The following is an 8,774-nucleotide window of genomic DNA, read 5'->3' on the forward strand; positions in this document are numbered from 1 at the left end:
TCACTGCATTAGAGCATTACAGAAATGATACCTGGTTTAAATGATGATTTAATATTTGAAGATTGGGACGTAAACGAGCTAACTCCACTTTGATTCCTCCGTTCTTCAGCAATTGTGTGAGCTGCAGCAACTAAAATACAAGGAAATAAAAGAAAAGGATTAGATTTTTTTTTTGAGACAGAGTCTTACTTTGTCACTCTCGGTAGAGTACCATGGCATCACAGCTCACAGCAACCTCAAAATCTTGGGCTCAATTGATTCTCTTGCCTTAACTTCCTGAGTAGCTGGGACTACAATCACCTGTCACAACGCCCAGTTATTTTTACAGGCAGGGTCTTGATCTTGTTCAGGCTGGTCTCAAACCCGTGAGCTCAAGCAATCCACCTGCCTCGGCCTCCCAGAGTGCTAGCAGTATAGGTGTGAGCCACCTCGCGCAGCCAGAAAGGGATTAGATATTAAGAATACAAAAAGTGGCTTGGTGCCTGTAGCACAGTGGTTAGGGCGCTGGCCACATACACCAGGGCTGGCGGGTTTGAACCCAGCCCAGGCCTACTAAACAACAATGACAACTACAACAAAAAAAAAAAGCCAGGCATTGTGGTGGGACCCTATAGTCCCAGCTACTTGGAAGGCTGAGGCAAGAGAATCACTTAAGCCCCAAGAGTTTGAGGTTGCTATGAGCTGTGATGCCACAGCACTCTACCAAGGGTGACATAGAAAGACTCTGTCTCAAAAAAAAAAAAAATAAAAAATACAAAAAGCTAGGTCTGGAGAGGTAGCTCAAACCTGTAATCCCAGCACTCCGGGAGGCTGAGGCAGGTAGATTCCCTGAGCTCAGGAGTTCAGGATCAGCCTGAGCAAGAGCAAGACCCTATCTTTTTTTTCTTTTTTTTTTTTTGTAGAGACAGAGTCTCACTTCATGGCCCTCGGGAGAGTGCCGTGGCATCACACAGCTCACAGCAACCTCCAACTCCTGGGCTTAAGCGATTCTCTTGCCTCAGCCTCCCGAGTAGCTGGGACTACAGGCGCCCGCCACAACGCCCGGCTATTTTTTGGTTGCAGTTTGGCCGGGGCCGGGTTTGAACCTGCCACCCTCGGTATATGGGGCCGGGGCCTTACCGACTGAGCCACAGGCGCCGCCCGCAAGACCCTATCTTTAAAAACAACCAGGTGTTGTGGCAGGCGTCTGTAGTCCCAGCTTCATGGGAGGCTGAGGCAAGGGGATCACTTGAGCCCAACAGTTTGAGGTTGCTGTGAGCTATGATGTCACAGCACTTTACCAAGGGTGACAAAGTGAGACCCTGTCTCAAAAAAAAAAAAAAAATACAGCGAGCTAACACAAGGGTCAGCAAACTACAGCCAGTTATATATCCCATGATAAAGGGGCAGCACCTGTGGCTCAGTGGGTAGGGCGCTGGCCCCATATGCCAAGGGTGGCAGGTTCAAACCCAGCCCCGGCCAAACTGCAACAAAAAAACAGCCGGGCGTTGTGGCGGGCACCTGTAGTCCCAGCTGCTCGGGAGGCTGAGGCAAGAGAATCGCGGAAGCCCAAGAGTTAGAGGTTGCTGTGAGCCGTGTGACACCACGGCACTCTACCCCAGGGCGGTACAGTGAGACTCTGTCTGTACAAAAAAAAAAAAAAAAAAGGACAGGACCAGGCAGTGCTTGTGGCTCAGTGGGAGGGCGCTGGCCCCATATACTGAGGGTGGCGGGTTCAAACCTGGCCCCGGCCAGCTAAAACAGCAGTGGCAACTGCAACAAAAAATAGCCGGGTATTGTGGCCGGCGCCTGTAGTCCCAGCTACTTGGGAGGCTGAGGCAAGAGAGTCGCTTAAGCCCAAGTGTTTGAGGTTGCTGTTTCAAAAAAAAAAAGAAAAAAAAAAAACCAGACAGGGGACCACTTCTATAAGGTAAAATCATCACTGATTAATTTGAGTCAACAAAAAGGATGTAGTCAGTACCTATGATGTTCAACAGTACTTTAACATAAAAGAATTAAAAGTGGGGCGGTGCCTATGGCTCAGTCGGTAAGGCGCCGGCCCTATATACCGAGGGTGGCGGGTTCAAACCCGGCCCCGGCCAAACTGCAACCAAAAAATAGCTGGGCGTTGTGGCGGGCGCCTGTGGTCCCAGCTGCTCGGGAGGCTGAGGCAAGAGAATCGCTTAAGCCCAGGAGTTGGAGGTTGCTGTGAGCTGTGTGAGGCCATGGCACTCTACCGAGGGCCATGAAGTGAGACTCTGTCTCTACAAAAAAAAAAAAAAAGAATTAAAAGTATTTATTGTGGGTGTGCCAGGGTATTCGTGAACATAAAGAATTACAGTTGTTTGTGACAGTCGTAGCACAAGCTTGTGGATGAGTAGGAGACAGTGATTACCAGCTTTCAAAAGTGTCTCAGACAAAACATTACACCAAGTATTAAAACAATTGAGCTAGCAAGGAACTGAGAAAAAGATGTTTTGCCATGAATTGGGAATTTAGAAAATAAAAGGTTTAAAATTTATGGATCTGAATCTGGAAACAAAGTGTTAACAGTGAGATCCTCAGAGATGGGGCCCAATATTAAGGAGTATATTTATACACTACCTACATCAGAGACTTTCTATCCTGGTTCCGCACTGAGTCACCTAATGTACAACATTTGAGTGATGGATACAACAAAAGCCCATACTCCACCACCATACCATATACACATGTAACAGAATTCAACTTATATCCTCTGAATCTATTAAAATTAAGAAGATAAAGTATATGAATACTTATCCAAAATAAAATAAAAAAAGCAAGGCCTACCCCCTTTCCCCACCCCCCAGTCTCTGTGTGTGGCCTGGGCCCCTACAGTTAAGTTTAAAGCTCTATTCTGATGCACAGCAAAGGCTGAAGAACCACTAATCTAGGAGAAGGAAATCTCCAGTGAGATGATTATCATTCTAGGTAGAAAATGTCAAGAAACAAATATAATTATACAAGGTGCTAACAACATGTTTTGTGTAAACAGGCAGAATAGTGATAGACTTCAATAAGGATGAAGTGTAGATTAGGGAGCACAATTTGAGAGAAAACTCTAGGATAACACACAGGAGTTATAATAGGAGAATCCATGAATCCTTTAATTGTATGGCTCTGTATCTCCAGTAAGGGTTATAGAGTATAATAAAGAAAACTATATTTTGCCCTTGTATAAAAGCATAGGAAGTATGCCCCTGCAATACTTCATGCAAGTCTGTGGTTTCTATATATCCTGAAAATAGGGCAGCTGAAGATGGGCAGTTAAAATAAGGGAATAGAGGAGCTATCCTTGTACTCATAGACTCTGAGATATTAGTTGCCACTGAAGATATCTAGGAGTTATTTTACAGTGTAACCTTGCCAGTGATATTACAATAGCTGCCATAGGGATCACCATTTCAAAAGAGAAAAAGCATTTTCTTTTAACAACAGAGAACTAAAAGCTCAGATAATCTAGCTAAATTTGAAGACTACACTCTCCTAAGCTTCCTTAATAATTTAACTACTGGCAATTCTGTAGACCACAATTATCTTCTGAATTTAAGCACTAGTGTATTAACAAAAACTCTTAAATATAGTCTAGAAATTAAACCCTCCCATACATCCCACTTGCAACATTCCTATGTGAGCACAGAAAAACCATGAAGTACCTTGTAGAATTATTTCTGCACATTCAGTTATCCTGCTTAGAAGTACTAGGATAGTCTGTATTTGACACAATTTTGCTGATAATTTCTCTTAAAATGTACATTTTTCCAGATTATTTAAAGATTTTATTAAACAGAAATAACCTTTTATAGGTGTGATGGGAATAATGAGCCAAATAATATAAATGTTAATGTGGTAATACTATCAAGTCTAATTTTTACATCCTTATATCCAAATTTCTACTAGCAAGAAATACATTCACAGAAATGGCTTTAAAAATGATTTAAAATGACCAGGCAATGGGAGAAAGTCTCTATGTCTGGACTTAACAGAATCAACGTTTTATTCAACTTCACTGAATGACAGAATTTACTTAACATGCATTTCAAATAATGAAGGAATTTACTTAATATTCAGTTAAAATAACAGCAAGGATAGTAAGTATGCTATAGTATTTCTTAGTTCTTATGCTTATGCTAAACCCCCAACTAAGTTACCTTTGGTCTGGAGATTAACAAAATGTGTACTTTTTTGCTAAAACTGAATTATTAATCTTAACCTACATTTATGGTACTTTTCTAAAGAAAAACTACCATAACAAAGATTACATATCACCTCACCATTTACAAAGTTGATTTGTATTACCTCATTTAATTTTTGTTGTTGTTGCAGTTTTTGGTGTCACAGCTCACAGCACCCTCAAACTCCAGAGCTCAAGTGATCCTTTTGCCTCAGCCTCCCAAGTAGCTGACACTACAGACGCCCGCCACAATGCCTGTCTGTTTTTTAGAAAGGGTTTTGCAGCTCGGCGCCCTTAGCACAGTGGTTACGGCGCCGGCCACATACACCGAGGCTGGCAGGTTCTTGACCGGCCCGGGCTAGCTAAACAATGACAACCTCATCAAAAATAGCCAGCTGTGATGCCATGGCTCTCTGCCCAGGGCGACACAGTGAGACTGTCTCGAAAAAAAAAAAAAAAGAAAAGAAGAGAGAGAGAGAGAAAAGAAAGAAAGAAAGAAAAGAAGGGGTCTCGCTCTTGCTCAGGTTGGTCTCGAACTCCTGAACTTAAGTGATTGACCCGCCTCGGCCTCCCAGAGTGCTGAGATTAGAGTCGTGCGCCACCGTGCCCAGCCCAACAAAATTGGTTTATTCGTGCTTGGAGCGCAGGGAACGAGCCTGAGAACAGGCTGCAAGCAACCTCGCACAAGCAAGAAATACTGTGTCGCACAGGTAGCGGGGCAGTCTTCTGGACTGAGCAACGCGCCGCCAAATTCTACTTTAAGGACGGGACCTTCTGAGGAGAAAGCCCGCTTAAGCGCTCATTCTCGTTCACTTCAGCCTAGGCACTGCCGGATGTCCCAGGGATAATGACATCTTGCTGAAGTCCTGTGCTACAACAGGCAAATCAGGAGATGCAGACAGCCAAGTTTCACCCCAATTTTCAAAGCAATTTTTGAGCCCCCCGCCCCCACCCCCGACCTTGCCCTGGGGGGTGCCGAAGGCAAACGTACGGAGAGGCAAGGGCTGCGACAGTAAACCAGCCTTAAGCTGCTAACTCCCCGGACTGAGGAAAAGCTCAAACTTTCCATGCCTGGAGGACTGTCCCGGCCAGGGAGGCGGCGCGGGCGCGCGGGGTCCGGGCGGGCGCCCGCACATTGCGAGCAGCCGAGCGTCCGTTCGTCGCCCCCCAACGGCAGGCGGGGCTCGGGATCATTCGCGGGCTCCGGGGTTCCAGTCGCCCCCACCCCGCCCGCCCCAACAGCGCCCGTTAGATCCCTCGCACCCCGCCCGCGGAGCGTCGGGGTTGGTGGCGGCAGTTCGGCCGTTGGCCGCATAGGCTGGCCGTTTCCCTTCCGGCCCCCAGCCCAGAACGACGCTCAGTCCCGTCACCGGGGCTCCGGCGGGGCTGAGAGGGGACCCAACAGTGTGAGGCAACTCCACAGAAAAGTTTTCTGGCCCTCACCGCGCCGCTCCAACGGCCCTCAAGGCCGCGGAAGCTCCGCCTCCCACACGGGCCCTAGCCCCCCCGACAGCTGCCGGTCCACTCACCCATCCTCTCCCGCAGCCCCTTCAGAGATGTGTTGCTGCCCGTGCCGACACTGCCGCGCTCCGCCATCTTCGGAGATGAGACGGGAGCCACTGGTCGCGCTCGAGCTGCTCTGCGCAGGCGCCGACGACGGCGTGGCCTCCGTTTGGGCCGTGGCCGAGCTGCCCGTGGGCGGGGCGAGGCGGAGCCCGAAGGGCTGCCGCGCCCGCCTCGGACCCGCCAAGTCGGCAGGGCTGCTCTCTGCGCACCACGTCCAGACCCACAGGGCAGCCACTACCTGGTCTGAAGAAAGACTCTACAACGTTGCGCACTACGCTGCTCCATTCTGGAGACCAGCCAATCAGCGCCCGGCTACCTATCCAACGTTCCTTAGCTCCTTTCTTCACCTCTACCTAGCAACGCCACAATGTCCCTTCCTTCCCCATGCATTCGTTCAATTAAGGGGCATTTCCAGCGTGCTGGTATGCTTGTAGTTTACCGGTCTTTGAGACACTACAAAGAAAGGCCCAAGTTGGGGAAAGAGGTCCCAGGGAGAGAGATTGGGAGGGTAGGGGCCCCAATTATGAGTGGAGACTTTCCTAAATTGTTGTAGAATAAATCACGATACTGTTAGGTCTCAAAATTGGGTGAAATATTTTCAGGGTGTTTGTGGATCTTTAAAGTGGAGTACAGCATTTATTAGCATTAATCTCTCTGGATTTGGAGGGAAGCTGTTTGAGGTTACCTAAATGTTGTTCCATTCACAAGGAAGAACTTAATTGGCCTAAGGTATCTTCGAGGGTCTGACATCACTTTGCATGTGTTTGTATAAGATGGAGCCACCCCAGTTACAGTATGTGTGTTGTGACTCATGACTGTAGGGAAGCAGTTCATGGTTGGCACTGTTCAGTGTGATGCAGGAGAACCTACAATGGGGCAGGCGACCCCATGTGAGATGAGCGCTTTCAGGAGTCCACTACATGGGCACTACAAAACGGAAGAAGCAATTATTGGCAAACATTTTTTTTCTCTTTACTATGTGTCAGGCACTGTTCTGACACATTACATGTACTAACACATTTAGCCCCCCTCCTCCCCAATGATGTATGTACCATTATCACTCTCATTTTCCAAATGAGGAAACAAAAAGCGGAGAGAGGTTAAATTATTTGTTCAGAGTCACACAAAAAGTGACAGAACTGGAATTTGAAACCAGAACCTCTAACTACAGTATCCATGTACTTACATTTATTTATGTATTTATTTATTTTTTATTTTATTTTATTTGTTTATTTTTTCTGGAGACACAGTCTCACTTTGTTGCCCTGAGTAGAGTGCCATGGCGTCACAGTTCACAGCAACCTCAAACTCTTGGGCTCAAGCGATTCTCCTGCCTCCACCTCCCAAGTAGCTGGGACTACAGGCGCCTGGCTATTTTTTGGTTGCAGCCGTTATTGTTGTTTGGCGGGCCTGGGCTGGATTCCAACCGTCAGCTCAGGTGTATGTGGCTGGCGCCTTAGCCACTTGAGCCACAGGCGCCAAGCGGAAAGTTGGAAAATTTTTAATATGAACCGTATAGTAGAAATATTGCATCAAGGTCAAATTTCTTACGTGGTCACATATGGGGAAATGTCCTTTTTCTGAAGATATAGATGCTAAAGAATTTAGAGATGAAGCATCATAATGCCTGAAACATACTGTCAAGCAGCTCAACAGAAAAAAAACAGATAAGAATAAAATATCACCTGGGAGGCCCAGGTGGGCAGATCGCCTGAGCTCAGGAGTTGAGAGACCAGCTTAAGCAAAAGCCAGACCCCCGCCTCTAAAAATAGCCAGGCATTGTGGTGGGTACCTGTGGTCCCAGCTACTTGGGAGGCTCACTTCAAGAGAATCACTTGAGCCCAAGAGTCTGAGGTTGCTGTGAGCTATGAGCCCACAGTACTCTACTGAGGGCAACAAAGTAAGACACTGTGTTAAAAAAGAATTTAGCCGGGTGTTGTGGTGGGCACCTGTAGTCCCAGTTACTTGGGAAGCTGAGGCAAGAGAATCACTTAAGTCCAAGAGTTTGAGGTTGCTGTGAGCTGTGATGCTAAAAATTAAGTGGGAGGGCGGCGCCTGTGGCTCAAAGGGGTAGGGCGCTGGTCCCATATGCCAGAGGTGGTGGGTTCAAACCCAGCCCTGGCCAAAAAAAAAAAAAAATAAATAAATAAATAATAAAAATTAAGTGGGAATTTGATAGAGAAATCCACTCTACATAATTTTTTTTTTGGCATGTGGATACTCTAAAGGCCTTAGTCCAGCCAGAATATGGGAGTAAATGGGGAGATAAGATGTTCACAAATAACCAAATCCAGGTAGCATGTACTAGGAGCTAGATGGGTAATTAAATGGGTTCCAAGAACTCAGAGGGATGAGAAATCGGTCCTGTTTGGAATGATCAGAGAAGGCTTTATGAAAGAATTGGCATTTTTTCTGGCCTTGAGGTGAAGACTTAAACACCAGAGAGCTACTAGCCCACCTCCAAAAGAGAGCAATCTGGCCTTAATTCCAGCCTGTGGTCACTAAGAGGAACGATGGGCCCATCTGTGGCCAGACCTTGCCATTTTTTAAGATAACTGAAAATCTAGATTTTAATGTAAGAGCTCTTATTTGTAAGTGAGGACAGAATTAAAAGTTTTTAAAAAACTGGGTGGTGCCTGTGGCTCAAAGAGTAGTAGGGCGCTGGTCCCATATACCAGGGGTGGTGGGTTCGAGCCTGCCCTGGCGAAAACTGCCAAATAAAAAAAAAACAAAAACAAAAACATGGTGCAGGGCAAACGAAATCAAATTTCCCAACCGTCTCTATTTTTTTTTATGTTTGAATAAAAATCCACACAAAGGCCCTACATTGTATTATTTGATGTGCCTTTTAAAAAGAGTCTTTTAATGTAGATAACTCTTCTTTCACTCTAACCTCTTTGGTAGATTACTGTGACATTTAGCCTTCATTTCTTCATTCAGTAGGTAAGCCATGCAATTTTTTTTTTTTTTTGAGACAGAATCTCACCATGTTGCCCGAGGTAGAGTCCTATGGCATCACACCTCACAGCAACCT

The 8,774-nt window shown here is 46.3% G+C and overlaps 1 protein-coding gene across 3 annotated transcripts in view; it reads right to left on the reverse strand.

Annotated features, from left to right (window-relative positions):
* Nucleotides 1–5,841, reverse strand: part of MAP7D3 (MAP7 domain containing 3) — a 38,508-nt gene extending 32,667 nt beyond the window's left edge. For 2 of the 3 annotated variants that reach the window (XM_053580028.1, XM_053580027.1), the window contains exons 1-2: nt 5,704–5,818; nt 32–130 (exon numbers count right to left, since the gene is read on the reverse strand). In XM_053580028.1, coding sequence (XP_053436003.1) covers nt 32–130; nt 5,704–5,770 — 166 coding nt within the window. In that variant the 5' untranslated portion in view covers nt 5,771–5,818. Of the gene's footprint in view, nt 1–31; nt 131–5,703 lie in introns of all 3 variants that reach the window. The other variant, XM_053580030.1, reaches the window with a different exon arrangement.
* Nucleotides 5,842–8,774: the final 2,933 nt, after the last annotated feature.

Source organism: Nycticebus coucang, chromosome X, assembly GCF_027406575.1.
Source record: "Nycticebus coucang isolate mNycCou1 chromosome X, mNycCou1.pri, whole genome shotgun sequence".
NCBI lineage: Eukaryota > Metazoa > Chordata > Mammalia > Primates > Lorisidae > Nycticebus > Nycticebus coucang.